The sequence below is a fragment of the Phaethon aethereus genome, assembly GCF_964289735.1.
Source record: "Phaethon aethereus genome assembly, chromosome: Z".
In the NCBI taxonomy this organism is placed as follows: Eukaryota; Metazoa; Chordata; class Aves; order Phaethontiformes; family Phaethontidae; genus Phaethon; species Phaethon aethereus.
The window spans coordinates 3,626,837-3,644,052 of NC_138577.1; the positions used below are offsets into that span (position 1 = coordinate 3,626,837).

The following is a 17,216-nucleotide window of genomic DNA, read 5'->3' on the forward strand; positions in this document are numbered from 1 at the left end:
TGGGAAAATCCCAGTCCACGAAAGAAACCTTCATGCGTGTGTTGAGCTTTTTTATTTTTTATCATCCATTTCGGCTTTAATTGTGTTGCAGGATTTAGAAAAAGCATCATGCATCATTCTATGGATGTATCCATCACTGCTCCGTGGTACTCATGAAGTACCTCTTGCTGTCAGCCCGATGCAAAATAATGAAATGAAAATAACATGTTAACAAGATACTTGCTATAAATATTTCTTCATTTCTTATGAGATGCTTTGGAGCATCAAAGCTTGGGGAAAGCAAGTTGGAGCGGTTTTGTTTGGTGTTCAGATGTTTAAAAGGACACATGGACTATATTTGCCTGGTTTCTCAAAAGGGGGAAGAGCCAGATTTGCTTCCAAAAGGGAGTTTTTAACAAAGAAATTAATTTATTTGGGTATTTTCAACCCTTACAGTCCTACCATGGTAAGTGGTTGATGGTAACATGAGAAAGAGATGCTGCTGTTTATTTGCTCCTGTGCCAAACCTGGTGGTGGGAAGCAGGCAGAGAAGTCTTTAAATGCAGCGAGTACCACTTCCTAAACAGGAATGTACTTCCATACTGTGCTGGTCTTTTCTTAAGTGGGTTTATGACTGGTCCATGAGAGCTGGAGCTGGCGCAGTTGAGTTAAGCATAATAGGTCTGATGGTTTGTAGGTGCTGGAGGTTTTTCTTGAAATCAATGGCAGAGGACTGTGCTCTCCGAGAAGAACAACTCAATCTGTTCCAAATGGCGAGGAGACAGCTCTAGATTATAATAGTCTCTGAATATTAGAGAATGCTTACATGTATTCTAGAGGTTCTTGGCAGAGCATTTTGTTAATTAGTCATTGTTGTTGCACTTACTTACCAGAATTTCACTTCGCAGATGAAGATCACGATTTCTTTTCTTTTTCTTTTTCTTTTTTTTTTTTTTTTTTTTTTCTTATTTTAAAGATGAATTTGCCCAAAACACGGTTGAGGAAAATATCCACATGAAGAAAGAGCTGGAAGAAGAGAGGTCACGTTATCAGAACCTGGTAAAAGAGTATTCAAGGCTGGAGCAGAGATATGACAACTTGCGGGATGAAATGGCTATTATAAAGGTAACAAAACTGAAATTACCCTTATTCTGTTGTGTCCTGGACATGATGTTGGTGGCTGTATAATGTGGTTTACTCGCTCCCAAAACACTTAATAGAACTGACATTGTTGTGCAGTTTGTGCTTGATGTTTCCAAGACTGAACTTCTACACTGAAGCTGAACCATACGTGTGCCTTGAAAAAGGAGCCTGATCTTTCAGGCTTCTCTGTTAACTGCTTAGAGATAGCTGTGAATCTCAGCAAAAGCTGGTCCATGCTGCTTGTTGTGCTTTTCGTTTCAGTGATGTTGAAGTGAAAATATTGGATTAAAAACCAAAAAGCTAAAAAACCCAACAACATGGCTTCAGAATTTCAAAAGCCAAAGTTTTTAGGTTCAGCTTTGCTAAAGTGTTAGAACTGTTGAAAATTAGATATTAGTTAGAGTCCTGCTGGATTAGGTGGAAGGTTGAACGTTTAAAGGGAGCCCTGGAGGATGGTGTGGACAGCATAATCTTGAGCTCAGATTTGCGTGTTCGCACTTAATGGGCATCTGGCATCATGAAGAGCCTTGAATTCATGCAGAATTTTTCAACTGAGCTTCTGTATCACTTCACATTTTAATCTACTCCCTTGTGTTAATATGAATGTTATGGTAGGGTGTAAGAACTAGAAAATGGAATTCACTACAAGGTGACAGTCAAGCCTTTGGTAAAGGTAACCTTAATATATAGACACGTATTTGCTCTAAGAAACAAGGCTTCGTGAGGAACCTTAAACATTGAATGCATTATGTATCTGCACCTCTCCTTGGCAGCAAGCACCCGGGCACAGGAGAAACCCATCCAACCAGAGCAGTTTGGAGTCCGATTCCAATTATCCATCCATATCAACCTCTGAGATAGGAGACACTGAGGATGCAATACAACAAGTGGAGGTACAGTAAATTTGGCAGGCTCGGGGGGAGGAGGTAAGCCCTGCTCTGCAGAGATGATTGACGTGAGTCTTGGAGCACGTGGGAGGAATGCAGGATGGACTATAAGGGGTGACGGATGAAATGGATTTCACGCTACAGAAATGTCTTGTTAATTGTGTGAGAGGGCTTGCAGGGTTGTGGTGCTGTGGCAAACGCTTACGCATTTACGGGGTCAGACTTAAATACAGCTCTAAAAAGAACAGTGTTATGTTTTGGCCACGCCATCTTAAAGACTGATGAAAATTCCTCAAAGCGGTCAGGGTTGTTACATGTAGTTATCCCTAGCACGGAAGGCAATGACTATACAGCGATCCTTCTCTGTGAGGATATGAGAGTTCATCATCCCCTTGTATTTTCATTCCAATGCATCTTCACAGATGCTTTGCTGGCCAGCACAGCCCCTGTAATCAACAGTCTCTTAATGCAAAAGAGAGCAGCGTAAGTTATTCCCTGGCTATCAAGAAAAGGGAGGTGTGTTTTGCTTACATTTGCTAGAATAGGCTGCTTTTCAGGCTCTGCTTTCATGACTCGAGAGCGTGTGTGGATGTTCCTGGGATCTGCCACCCCACTGGCAGGACCATATTTTGTGTCCCGTGTAGCATGCCTGCAGAAACTCCCACTTCCCTTTGCTGGCTGCATTGTTATGTTGCTTTGATATTTCTGCACTGCTCTAAGACCATTTGCTGAAATCAAAGTAATCAGTATTGACCATGCTTTAATGTAAAATACTGCAGGTAAGCCAATTTAAAAACAACTAATAAATACTTGGATCTATAAACTAATACATACATAACTATATATATATATAACTAATAAATACTCAGTAGGGCATTTTTAATGTTCTTAGCTGTGGCCCTAATCAGCCTGCTTATCGGTTGGGCTGTTAAACATTCAACCATTTATTAAAATGAGTCAACTGTTTATTGACATGAAAAATAGGTGCTTAAAATGGAGATTTGGTCTTGGAAAGACGTGTCTTTCTCGGGATGCTCCTGTTACTGGCTGTGGCTGGGGTCGGTGCTGATGAACAGTCAGGGCGTATCTGGCACTGCGCGTGGTTATAAAACTTAACTGAGAGATTCTCTTTTTTTTCCCCACTCTCCTGTTCTTCTCCAGGAAATTGGGATGGAGAAAGCAGCCATGGACATGACCCTCTTCCTAAAGCTACAGAAGCGAGTGAGGGAGCTCGAGCAGGAGAGGAAGAAGCTGCAAACCCAGCTGGAGAAAAAGGAGCAAGAGAGCAAGAAATCCCAGGTAAGAGATGTCTTTTCATTGCTACTAATATTTCATGTTGGTAACTGGCTTTCTTTGATTGCCTGAGGACATGCCATGTAGGAATTGAGGTTTGAGAGTGACAAGTTCAAGTCAAGAGGCAGCAAAACCATCTGGGAAACGGAGAGAAAATTTTTTGGCAGCTAAGGACAATTGGACAGGAGAACTGATTTTTTTTTTTAATTATTTTTTCTAATAAACTGGTTATGACGTATTTAGGACAGTATCTTAAGTATCTTGAAAGCAATGAAATGTCGAATTAATTTTGGTGCATTTTATTCTGCCTCCACTGATCCCATTTCCTTCTCTTTTGAGAAACTTGAAGTATGGATTGAGTTTTGTTAGCAAAGGTCAGAACAAGGAAGGGGAATGTGAGGGTAGGAACATCTGCAGAAGGATCTGGACAGGCTGGATCGATGGGCAGAGGTCAACTTTATGAGGTTCAACTAGGCCAAGTGCTGGGTCTTGCACTGGGGTCACAACATCACCATGCAATGCTTGGGGGGAGGAGTGGCTGGAGAGCTGCCCGGCGGAAAGGGACCTGGGGGTGCTGGTTGAACATGAGCCGGCTGAACATGAGCCGGCAGTGTGCCCAGGTGGCCAAGAAGGCCAACAGCATCCTGGCCTGTATCAGCAATGGTGTGGCCAGCAGGAGCAGGGCAGGGATCGTGCCCCTGGACTCAGGACTGGTGAGGCCGCACCTCGAATCCTGTGTGCGGTGTTGGGCCCCTCACTACAAGGATGACATTGAGGTGCTGGAGCGTGTCCAGAGAAGGGCAGCGGAGCTGGTGTGAGGGGTCTGGAGCACAAGTCTGATGAGGAGCAGCTGAGGGAACTGGGGTTGTTTAGTCTGGAGAAGAGGAGGCTGAGGGGAGACCTTATCGCTCTCTACAACTACCTGAAAGGGGGTTGTGGTGAGGTGGGTGTTGGTCTCTTCTCCCAAGTAACCAGTGATAGGACAAGAAGAAATGGCCTCAAGTTGCGCCAGGGGAGGTTTAGATTGGATATTAGGAAAAATTTCTTCACCGAGAGAGTGGTCAAGCGTTGGAACAGGCTGCCCAGGGAGGTGGTGGAGTCGCCATCCCTGGATGTATTTCAAAGATGTGTAGATGTGGTGCTTAGGGACACGGTTTAGTGGCGGATTTAGCAGTGTTAGGTGTACAGTCGGACTTGATGATTTTAAAGGTCTCTTCCAACCTAAACGATTCTGTGATTCTCTTTGGACGATTGCAGATAGACGTGTTGCTGCAGCCTTATAAACAGACAGATACCACATTTTGGCTGGATCAAACCGAGAGGCATGTCAGCGCTCAGGAGCCACAAGGGCCCTGGTACCCCACATCTCCAGGAGCCCTCCCTTTTGGTTAATTTGGGTTATTCAAGCATTTCTTTTGCAGTCCTGGCTTCCCCCTGTCCAGCAGTGCGTGGCTTGAGCTGATAAACACTTCACCGACATGTCAGTCAACCTTGTGTCCTCAGTTTGGTATTGTTATCATCTGTGTGGTTTGGTTTTCCCCCCCAGTAATGGTCATATATGAATGTAGCTTTAAAAATAGTATAGTTAATCAGAAATAGCAAGATAGTTTTAGAACAACGGGTTTTTCCTTCCTATTGCAGGGCGGGAATATGCCTTTGGTATATTCTTTCTTCTTTGTGAAAAAATATGTTCCTAAAGTTTGGGTCATTTGCTTGGAAGCGATTTAAAAAACAAACTAAAAAATTGAGATTACTGACAGCCCAGTGGCAATTTAAGAGGCAGGATGGAATGAGTCCATCCAGGCTTGCAACTGGAATCTGACAGTACAGTGCTCTCTACCTACCAGTGAGCTGATGTTTGGCATGAGGGACTTTTAATAGCAGATATCCCGTACACATTTTGCTCTGCCGTCTGTAACCAGGGCTTTATGGCTTGTTCAGAGGCCAGGGTGTGGAGATGAGGCATGCCATGAGACAGCAGTGCTGTGTGTATGGTGTCATGAAGCAGTGAAGATGCTCTTATATAAAATGCTGAGCAAATGCCATCACTGTGTTTCATGATAGAAATTTCTGGGGCTATCATTGCTTTGTTTGGGAATTATTTTGTTTATTTCTCTCTGGCATGAGATCTATGTGTCTGTCAACAAATGCAGTAAGAGACTCACAAAATCATCAACAGTAATTATTTACTTGCTTCACCAGCTATTCTTACTGATCACCTCTAGCAATTTGCAGGAAAAGCATGAAATGGGGAACTTCCGCAGCCTCTCATCCTTGCTACAGAGGCAGATTAAAAACCTGGTTTCCAACTGCTATGTTGAAGATTGTTCCCCTAATGACTGTCATTGTTTGAAAGCTGCGGTGAGCCACAGTTGTTCAAGATATTAATGAGAGGTTAAACCATTTTCTGCTGAAGCATCCCCTGCCCCACTACGTGTTGCTGGGACTCTGTCTAATGGCAATTAATTACGTTGTTATGGTTGAGCTGGCTGGCAGCGCTGTGGCAGGGCTGGCTGTTGATGGAGGCATGCCTAGCCATCCTGTGCCATATGCCAGTTCCTCTGGCTGCTCTTAAATATTAATTTATCTCTTTAATCCGTGCAGGTAATTGAAACGAAGACTGGAGTGACTTCGGACCATGAAGATTTTGCATACAACAGTCTGAAGGTGAGTGAGGAGCTCCTACTTAGTGCTGTAACCTACTGCATGGCTCCAGCAGCCCAGACAAATTGTCTGAACATGGTAATAACCCAAAACCTCCCGTAATCGGTTCTGGCAATTGGAGATAGCAGTTTGAAAGCTGTAGTTCTCCATCAGCCGCTTGGCCTGGGGTGGGCTCACAGATGTTTCTCACTGAGGCAACATCTGTTCTGCTCTGCTCTGCTCTGCCTGTTTGAGTCGTCTATGGTAGTAACAAACCCACTTACGGTGAAGGGTGGTTTTTCCCCACATATTCCCACTGGGACTTTCTTGGGTCTTCTTTGATGTCACACTGAAGCATTTGCTCTGCAGTAGATGTGAAATCTTGCAGCTGAAGCCCAACATATTTCTTGTTCCAGCTCCAACTCTGCTATTTATCTGCCTTTCCTTGCATTCTCAAGGTGCCACTCAGGTCAAAACCAAATAAATTTGCTGCATGGATTGTAGTAATAGCCTCCACCTCGCAGCGGCAGTGCTGGCTGACCATAGTCAGCTTGTGTCTTCCCAGCTGTTGCCCTGCTCTGCAATTCTTCTTCTTGTCCCTAAGCTCTAAATCCTTACAGGTCTGCCTCCACCATTTTCTCCCCGTGACATACAGAGTGACCGAAACAGGGTGACATTTCAGATGCTCCTCCTCTTCCTATCATCTTAACAGATACTGCAATACAACCGAGAAATCCAGAGGAATATATGTTAGCCAGGATAACATCACACTGAACCATCTGACAGTAGTAATACCTATTTTTTGCTGTCAAGTTTCAACCCAGGAAATTATGGAATAGAAATGTACTTTCTACATTCCTAATATAGTAACATATATAGTCTTATATATCTAACAAACATTAATAACTCTCTGTTAGTACCATTTCATAGAATCATAGGGAGCATGTGTTACAAAAAACCCCAGGGTTCTTTAGCGTGAAACAGGTGGAAAATGAACCTGCAAGGAAACATATCCCAGAGTTAGTTTTTATTGGCGTTGCACTGCACGAGTTTCTCTTTAAGGATCCTCCACAGCACAAGTTTCCTGCTGGAGTTGCAGGAAGATGAGCTGAGGGTTGCAACAAGGAACAACCAGATCTAAGAGCTTGCTTTAACACAGGGCAGACCTGCACAGACCAGCTGTAGCACATGATATTTTGGGTGCTGATATACTGGGTGACTGTGAGTCTAGGAAGAGCTGAGGTCCCTGTGAAAAGCGAGGAGCAACTGCTTCAAATGCCATGGTGAGAGGCAACCCCTAGTCCTAAAGGAAAGGATTTTGCATTCCCTATAGGTGTGTGAGCCTGAGAGGAACACTGAAATAGATAAATACAGCTCACTGGTGTTTTCCCAACTTGTGAATATAGGACACTGCCTGAAGTCTCCATCTGCAGTGAAAGAGTGACTTACTGCTGGTTTTGAGTGCTGCTTTTCCTTCCTTCCCCCATGACAGCTGCTTCTGTGAATACAACAAAGCTCTTCTTCTCTTGTTACTGTTTCTCCTGCTAATTTGTATCTTTCTTTTATTTTTCCTTGTATATTTTTCCTTTTTGACAGCTTAAAAAGTCTTTATCTTGGGAAGCTAGGCTGAGGTGTCTAAAACCTACAGGTAGCAAATTCTTGCAGATGCTTTTGAATGAGATACCAGCTTATGGAAGAGCAATGGGTTTTGGCTTTGATGCACCACTGATGCACTGTCTTTTGGAAACTGAGACTCTTTTAGCCAATTTAGGAATGTTTTGGAAGGTTTTAGAAAGGTGGCTGCAGTGGCTTTTGAAAAATATGAATATTAATTTTGACCGAGGTGAGGTGTGAAGGCTGGTACTGATGCAGCTGAAGAGCTCATCATGGTATAGGAGTCCTGCACCAGATGGGGGAAGAGATGTTTGGATAAGGTCATGAAGGACCCAGGGATTTATCTGGATAAATTTGAGTATAAATATTTGTAAATACAATAAACAGTACAAATGTACCTATATTTATAAGTATAAAGTTGAAAATTATACATACTAACATCAGTTTGGGTAAATGTAATAATCATAGAATGGTTCAGGTTGGAAGGGATCTTGAAGATCATCTAGTCCAACCCTCCTGCCATGGGCAGGGACATCTTCAACTAGAGCAGGTTGCTGAGAGCCCGGTCCAACCTGGCCTCGAACACTTCCAGGGATGGGACATCCACAACTTTTCTGGGCAACCTGTTCCAATGCCTCACCACCCTCACAGTAAAGTATTTCTTCCTTATAGCTCATCTAAATCTATCCTCTCTCAGTTTAAAGCCATTGCCCCTTGTCCTATCTCTACATGCCCTTGCAAAAAGTCCCTCTCCAGCTTTCTTGTAGTCTCCCTTCAGGTAATAAATACGGTTATTGCTGAAAAGCAGGTTTTGTCAGGCGTTACGTATGTTTCTGGGTCTTGTTCAGTACTTTGTGACCTAAGTCTTTGCTGCCTTCTGTGCACTTTTGGATCCTATTCAAGATATTTTTGACGTGCACAGGCCCTTGAGCAGGACAATACAAGGTGTGGGTGTCAGTGGATGGCTGTACGGGCTTGGGTTTTGTAGCCAGCGCACGGTCTGCTACATCATCGGTGTCTGCTGTCAACCAACTTCTTGTCTCAGTGTAATTGTCCTGTACTGTCACGGCACCCACAATGGCAGAGATTTACCTTTGGGATTAGATTTTGGTGGAGAGCCTTTTCCTGATGCAAATTTTGATAGAGGGAAGCGAGTGAGGCACAGTCCTTCCTTAGAGAAGCTCATTTGGAGAAGAGTCAGTTGTTTCTTTTCGTAATGCTGCAAAGAAACATGAGAAACTTGGGCCAACACACATACATTCAAAGCAGGCATGAATTATGTGTCCTTTGTGATGGATAAATGGAATTTTCAGTAGATGGTGTCCCAAAATATGCCCAGCCAGGTGTTTGGTTAGCCATGGTGCAGGGCTGGAAGGATGTGAAACATCTCGCTGGTGGGAGATGTGTCCCTGAGCTACACCTCTACAACAAAAGGTTCATCAGTGAAAAATGTATATTCTGACTTGTTTTTTCATGCTGGGAAAGTGGGAGTGAAAGCACCAAGAAGTCCTCGCCCTGACTCTGTTCTTAGCAGAACCACAGTGCATAATTTGATTTCTCGCTCTTCGTGTAGCTGGGATGTTTGTTTCGTCCCTTAGACTTGGAAGGTCGTCATGAAATGAGCTTCTAGAGGATGTTATTTTCTTTTTCCCATCGACTACCCGAAATAGAAGAGAGGGCAAATTCCTGGCATGGCAGTGCTAACCTCTGATTTACGCAGGCTCATACTTCACCCAGCACTGCTATATAAGCCCTTTCCTAAACAGTGAGGCTATTTCCATCACTGTTAGGCTTTGCGTACCCCTTTCACACCTCCATAATGCTGTACCTGTTGGGACAAGCATGAGTTCAAGTTCAGGATGTTCTGACTGTATAACTTGTCAAATAAATCAGTGCTATTGGACTATGCTGCAGAAATGGCATTAATCACAAACAAGTAGAGATCTCCCTCTCTATATTCAAAGCCTTTTATTTTAGCTTCTGTTCTGCCATCACTGATGCTGGTGAAAAAAAGGGTATATGGGCAGGGGACAATAGACATCTCGCCCACATCTGTAGATATTTTAACATTGCTCCACAAATCCACCAAGAAAGGAGTAGGAAATTAATTTAAATGTAAACTCTGAAAGGAGTCAGGGCATGGGCTCTTGGAGCAGGGTTGTTGGTTATTGCTGGCTTTCCTGATCTTCCTGACTTTGTTTCTAACCAGAGCACAGCTTGGTACAACCAGTCCCTGGAGTTACGAGTCTGGCTGACCCATTAAAAAAAAAAAAAAAAAGGGAAGAAGGAAAAGAGGAGGAGGAAGGAAAAGAAAAGCAGGGGTCTCATCTAGCAGATGACAAAAATCACAGAACAGCCGTTTGTGTAGAAAAGCAGTTAATTGCTTTCTATTTACCCTTCCTGTCTCTGAGCACGATCAGAAAAGAGTGGAGAGCGAGTCGATGCTTTAGCCACGCGGCAAGAAGAGTTAAACCCAGTTTGGTACAGATTCCCCATCGCGCACAGACTTTTCAAACTCTTGTTTGAAAAAACAGTTATAGAAAAGCTAGCGTCTCATACGCTCCCTCTGCTGAGCTGTGGTTAACGCGGATGTGGAGGAATTGCTGGATTGAATGTATTTTTTATCCCTCTTTTTTTTTTAATGGCAGATGGTACAAAGTACCTGGCTATGCTCCGTTACTGATGGTGTTTGTTCAGCTAGGAGTCCGTCCAGATGCCAGATCAGCTATTCTGTTCACACCTCTGCTGTGATAAGGCATGCTATTTATAATTTGAAAGGATTTATAATTATAACACCCGTTTCCTATGGAAACGAGCTTACACAGCTGTGCTAGCTACACACTGTATAAACTGTATAAATTGCCCCCATCCCCCCCAGTCATTGTCAGATTCATTAGCTCGCCTCAGCCAAAGCTGATAACGAAGCAGATATCTCATAGATAAGAGGGATTGTGCGAGCAAGCTGTGGAAAGGGTGAAAGGGCAGCAAGGAGAGGGAAGCACCTGGATCTCAGTGGGGAAAGAGCTTCTGCTATTGCAGACACTAGAGAATCCACACGGGGGTCGGTCAGTCCCTGGGGAAGAGCTTGACCCCAAGTCAGACACCAGACTTTGTCAGCTGGCTTGCAGGCATCTCTGGCTTTGCTACGCGGTAGTCGGATGACGTTTCGGGTTTTGGTGTTGCTTGAGGGACCTGGGTGCGTGGGGACAGGAGGGAGCAGTCCTGGGTGTCACCGTGCAGCAGCTGGTGGTGGAGGATCTGGTGCAAAATTGAAGGTGGGCTGTTGAGATTCGGGCTGTGAGCAGCCGAGGAGTCTGTCCCTCCCCGCCTGTGACCCATAGCAAGGACTGCACCGTCTGCAGGAGCGAAGCTGCTCTTGACCCAGCTGGGATGCTCCAGGTGGGTTTTGGGTGCTGGCGAAGAGCTGCCAAACATGGCGTTACCACCTGCTTCATAGTGAAACGCTGAAATAAAGGCTGTCTAAGCTGAGTTTTATTCTTCTGTCTGCTACTGTCATGCAAAAGCAAATAAGCCTTTCAGTTGTCTCAGCGAACACGGCGATGATGCTCAGGCGTCATTATTCAGCAGAAGTAGTTGGCATCAAAGTTGTACGGTATTGCCCCTGCCTGTCAAGTGCCAGCAGCTGACACAACGTCAGGGTGAGGAAATCTCCCAACTACAAACGTTGCACCGGGGTGAGGGAATTACAAAATGTATGAGAAAAGAAGCTGTAGTGGGATTTCACACCGCCGTATCACCTCATGGGATGCCTGCCGTGATGAAGGGTCATGTAAATTGGCATCTTCCGGCTTATCTAATGAATATTAAAGATGAGTTAAACGTCGTGGGGGTTGTGGTGATTTCTTGATTGAGAAGGAGAAGGGGTGGAGAAGAAGCGAATGTGTTGGGGTTCTCTAACAGGTTGCTTTTGTGGTTAAAAATAGTGTCAACAAATAACGAAATCTACCCTGTGTCACCCTGTAGTGTTGTTAAGTAGAAGCAGGCTGCTGATTACAGCAAAAATCGTTTCTGAAGCTCATATGGCTGGACTGACAGCAAAATCCAGATCCTGGCATGAGCTGATCATCCAGCTGTGATCGTTGGTAACTGAATTACCTTAGAGGCGTCTCAGAAAAGGATGACACTGCAAGATGGTTTATCTAACCTGGTTAACGGCTTGGTGTTTTCCAGAGGCAAGAGCTGGAGTCGGAGAACAAGAAGCTGAAAAATGAACTTAATGAGCTGAGGAAAGCTATCGCAGACCGAGCAACCCAGAACAACTCGTCCAACGATATTCGGGACAGTTACAACCTCCTGCTGAATCAGCTGAAATCGGCCAACGAGGAGTTGGAAGTGCGGAAGGAAGAGGTGCTCATCCTGAGGACACAGATTATGAAGGCAGCCCAGCAAAAAGAGATGGGCAAAAACATGGTAATTGGGAGGGTGATGGATTTTCTTTTCCTTTTCCCGCTCCTTTGCTGAAAATTCACTGCCTGCCTGAGCAATGCCATTGCTGCTTTGGTAGGCTCTGGGTGGCAGGATGGTGCGGGGAGGTTAGAGGAGGTTCTGCCTATGGATAAGATAGAGTCCATGACGTCATTTCAGACAGCCCAGGACTATATGTCCCGTGGTGGCCTGTACCGCTGTAAGGTCTTTGACCCCAGACCTGATGATGTCTAGCCCACACCAAGGAACAACTTCTCCAGCCCTGCACCAAGGTGTGGTGGTCTGAGACGTTCCCGGTGATGCTTTGTGACAACTGGCTTATTCTGCAAGGAAATGGGGTAGGGAAAAAGAGCTTCTGGACCAGATTCTGCTCACTTGATGCTGGTGCAGCTGTAATGTGTTTCTACGGGTGTGTAGGCAAGAGAGCCTGTCCCCTCACAGCTGCTTGAGGGCTTTTTGTTTAGCGCTTGTTTTGATGGAAGAGTACATTTTCTGAAAACTCTCACTTGGGCTTTTTGATTCACTGCCTTATAATTCCTTGAGGTTTTGGTATGTTTTGTATTTCAGACCACACACCTGCCTTATCTCGCTCCCAGGTTCACTGCATTCTCCTTCCATCTCCTAATCTCTGCTGCTGTCTGTTTGCATGCACATGAATTTGTAGAGACTCTCTAGTCTGATGGAAGCCCCGAGGAAGGTCTCTTAAGGATGGCTGAGATTTGTTCAGTGTCAGGAACTTTGAAAGATGGGAGGAGATGTACAGGATGTCATGCTGCTGTGTTTTGCATGTTGAATTTAGGAAAGCATCACCACCAATGCCAGCTGGCCCAACAGTGACAAGCACATTGATCAGGAGGACGCAATTGAAGCCTACCAAGGGATGTGTGAGACGAACCGGTAAGTGTGGCTCAAATTCTTCCAGCAGTGGGAGGGACTGGCCAAAGTGTGAGAGATGACATCCAGACCAAAATGAACAAAGCATTTTTGGAGAGTTACCAGCTTCTGGTTTGTTTTCTGGACTTTGGGTCGCGATGGGCCATAAAGATGGGACCAAAGATGCAGGTCTTGTAACAGTCGAGGAGCCCTTGTCTTTGGGGTAGCGTGTCCCCAAGGGAGGGGAGGTATTGGGCAGGTAGAAAAGCCAACATGGAAGCGAGCAAAACTGGGTTTTGACTTTGCTTCCAGTACACAGATAGTGGCAAGACTAGGATTTGGGAGGCATTTAAGAGTTACTTACTTCAAGTAAGTCCTCATACTATGCTGGGAAGACAGCATGGTTCCCGTTCCGTTTTCCCAGAGGCAAAAGACTGTGATAGTGAATTGAGCTAACAAACACATGCTGTATTCGCCAGCAACACCCACGTTATTGGTTTTCTTGCATCTAAACTGAGAGTTGGGAACATTCATTTGATTACAGGTTTCCCATAGTGAGGGTTAATATTGTGAACATGTGTTTGTTCTTATAGTAACAATGGGCTTACGTTGCGAGGCATTAAATCAATCCTTGCAGCTATCCAAGAGGACATCAAATAAAAAGTAGTATCTTGTAAGAAGACAAAATTACATGGATTAAACAGCAAGGTAATATATAAAATAAATATTTATTTTATTGCAAGGAAATTGAATGTTCATCACCCTTTCTCTTGACAAGTAGAGATGTTTGAGGCTTATTTCCTAAATAATTTGCATTCAGCAAGGTAGTCAGAGGACATAACCATTGTGGATTAATGGCTTTTAATAACACAGTATACTTTGCCACTTTGCAAACTGGTTGCAGAAGGTTGTTAGCAGTCCACGCTGGGAAAATCCATGACTTAATTAGGATTTTATTCATACTTGTATGAATATGAGCAAAGGCACACCATCTTTGAAGGCAATATGAAAAATTGCAAAAAGTTGCGTAATACTTTCAGAACTGGATGGCCAAGAAGGTGTAATGGGAAATACATGTGCCCGGATTCATGCGCAAAAATTCAGTATATATATAGCTGTGCAGTCAACTTTGGTCATCGTGTCTGTGCTGTATGTCTCCCAAATTCCTGCCATAGTATGGGCTGGATTTTCTGAATTTGTGTCTATTTTACTTCTTGGGAAAGCACTAGGAGATCCTGTGGAGATCTCCTAGCGTGTGAGTACAGAGACAGGCTTGCTGGAAGGGCTGGGTTCCATATGCATTGCATTGAAACATGGCTTAAAACCCTGCGGGGTGGCCTGAGGCTCTGCCCGCACTAGTGCTGCCAGCTTTCACCTCAGCCCAGGAACGTGGAGCAGTGGGGATTGCTGGGCTCCAGGACTCTCGTGACACTGGTTTCTCGCCTGGGCATCATGTCTGGCTGGATCAGGACCAGTGTTTGGTGGGTTGGTGTTTTGTTTTTTTTTTTTAATTTGTTGTCATTGAATATTTGCTTTGCTGAAGTGAACTTGCTGATGAAATGTCTGCCCCTCCTGCAGTAGAGGTGATGAGATTGATTTAAACATCACCTTTTTGTCAGTAAATCAATGGGGCTCAGTGTGCTTCCTACTGCAAGGTGTGGTTTTGGGTCACTTAATGAATTCTGTGGATTTTCTCTTATTTCCTTCCGACTTTCTCCTGGAGCTGTGGGCACTAGGATGTGAAATCCCATTGTCAGGCACAGCTTTAATCACACCCTAAACTGAATTTTCCAGTAGGGGTGGTTAGTTTGTGTTCAGATGTTGCTGAAGGAGTTGGAGTTAAAATAAGAGTTGCCGCTTCTGCGGGGCATACGTCCGATCTGTACGTATGGGTTGCATCATCGCTCCCCAGTGGTAATTGATATTTGGCCATCCTGGAGTACATGTCTGCTTTCACTCCGCCTGCCAGGAGTCTCTGGTCCTTCTTCAGCCGTTCTAGTTTCCAGACTCCTGCGGCGAGGATGGAATCACACACAGAAATCATCAAAAATGCTGCAATGATCTCATTTTCCACACCCTTTCCTTGCCATTGCACAGGTGAGCTGCAGTTTAAGAAGTTCATGTGATCAGGCCTTGGTGGATTTTGGCCTCTTAAATTTTGGGAGGGGACATCTGCAGTCTCCAGGCTCAGTTTCCTGTTACCTCTCTTATCTACCTCTCGCATGAAGCTTGGCTGGAGCTACTGCTTGCAATGCAGTAGCGATAGCTCTATGTACTCTCACCCTGATTTTCTGCCGTGATTTACCCAATGGCTTGTTAATCACCACCAGCTTCCCCGTTATAGGTTCCCTGGGCATTTGTTTGTATATTGGGTTGGTTTATAAACTCTAGGCTGGAGTCGATGGCAATAAACCAGATGAAAACAAACGCTCGGGGAGCATGGATTATTGTATTTGTCGATATAAATTAACATTCCCTCCTCCTGCACAAATTTGCATTCGTACTTACGCAGCTCTATAGCAAGTGTGTCAGCGTGAGAAATAAAACCGCCTTCTCTTTCTAATCTTGATGAATAAATATTTTAATGGAAAGCTTTTCTGGTGGGATTGCAATTTTGCAGTGGGATTAACAAGCAAGAGTCACTTTTTCTCCCACCTGTGCTGCAAGAAGCACTCCCGTTTCTCTTTACCCTGATACCTCTTACTCTGTTGGCTGTTTCTAACTGAGGCAGGTGCTCTTCCGTCGATCCAGTCTGACCGACGTGATAAAGCCGTGGTCCACCCATGGGTCCTTCCTAGCTTGAAGTCATCACGTCTTAGCTCTTTAGGCTGGGGTTGGAGTATGGCTTTATTTTGGTGGGATAGACCTTTTATTCACTCTGTCTATATAATCCAGGATTTTTAAATACAGCAGGAGGAAAACGGGGAAATCTTGCAGGTGCTGCTAACCCTGCCCACATAGTGATTCTCTTTCTCCACGCCGCTCCCAGGGGAAATCCCTCTGATGCCAGGTCAAGGGGAAGTTTGAATTAAAAGCAGCACCTTATAAATTCAGTGAATTCATCTTTTTCCTCCCCCCCCCCCGCCCCGCTGACTTTCAGCTGCTAAAGGGAAAAGCATCAAGTTAGTTTCCAGCTAATTTTCTGCTTCAATAACTGAATGTAAAGTTAAGTAGGCTTGTTCCCTGTTTCAGTTCTTGGGATCTTTCTTTCAAGCCTGTTTGATCTTGGCAGAAATGTAAAGCCAACAAAAGACCAGGTGATGATGTTAGAGATAATAACCTGGCAGCTCAAAGCAGATCAGGCTTAGTCTTGGAAATTAACTTCTGTGATAACTTCCAAGTGATTTTTGTAGAGTACGTGGCTTTTTCTTTTTTTCTGCCGGATAAGTCCCACCCGCAGCCAGCGTACAAAGTGAAGGGCTGATGCTGGCTTCACGTGGAGGATGCTTTTGCAGCTGGAAGAGGCCATCACATGGGAAGGGTTCATATCTCTGCTTACCACATTCCAGCGTGTCTCTTATCACTGCTTACCACTCTGTCTTATCTCCTGTGATGTGCATTGGCTTTCCATTTAATTAGGGGGGGGAAAAAAAAAAAGCATATCTGTGTTTGAAAAGGAATGCCCCTTTTTCTTTATTAAGAGATGATGATTATCTGAAGATGCTAAAATTAACATGTCTGGGGTTTCGTACACGTGCACCTCCTTTAAGCTACACAGAGGAGGGGAAGGAGGCATCTGGGCAGGAATTTTTCTCCCTTTCATGAAGGCAGTTTGCCAGCCACAGGTCGCCAGCGGCTCCCCCAGACCCGTACCTCCAAGATAAGGGTAAAGGAGAAATGAAGCTGTGAATCATGTCCTTTCTTTTCAGCCTTGTTTGAGAGAAGGATTTACCCAGCATTTTAGGAAATTATTATGGCACATACACTAACTAATTAGCTAGAAAGGACCCCTATTGACTTTTAATGTCTTGGTCAATATGAACTTCTGGGAGAAGGGGATCTCGGTGATCTCTGAGCCAGTACTGTGGTGAACATGGACTGAATGGTTATTTCCCAGGGCGGTTTTGTCTCAGTATAAGGGCACCCCCTTGAGCTGCTTTCCTCACTTACCACAATGCATACGATTAAAAAAGGAAGGAAAGCTGTTTTTCAGAGGTTGTACAGAAGAATGCATCTCTTAAAAGTGCTGCTCATCCTGTGAGATTTCCCAGGCTACTGATAGGTAATGAATAGTGAGGATCCTTCATGGATTTTTTTCCTTGTTTTTCAGTGCCTAAGTACATGTTCTGTTAAGATTATCTGAACCAAAAAAAATACCTTCCTGACAAACTGACCCAA

The 17,216-nt window shown here is 44.5% G+C and overlaps 1 protein-coding gene across 1 annotated transcript in view; it reads left to right on the top strand.

Moving 5' to 3' along the window:
• LOC309415844 (unconventional myosin-Vb-like) overlaps positions 1-17,216 on the top strand; it is a gene marked incomplete at its 3' end in the record, with an annotated part of 151,388 nt that overhangs the window by 118,551 nt on the left and 15,621 nt on the right. Inside the window, exons 24-29 of the mRNA XM_082013501.1 lie at positions 956-1,104; positions 1,896-2,015; positions 3,171-3,308; positions 5,907-5,969; positions 11,751-11,990; positions 12,805-12,902. Coding sequence (XP_081869627.1) covers positions 956-1,104; positions 1,896-2,015; positions 3,171-3,308; positions 5,907-5,969; positions 11,751-11,990; positions 12,805-12,902 — 808 coding nt within the window. The remainder of the gene's footprint in view (positions 1-955; positions 1,105-1,895; positions 2,016-3,170; positions 3,309-5,906; positions 5,970-11,750; positions 11,991-12,804; positions 12,903-17,216) is intronic.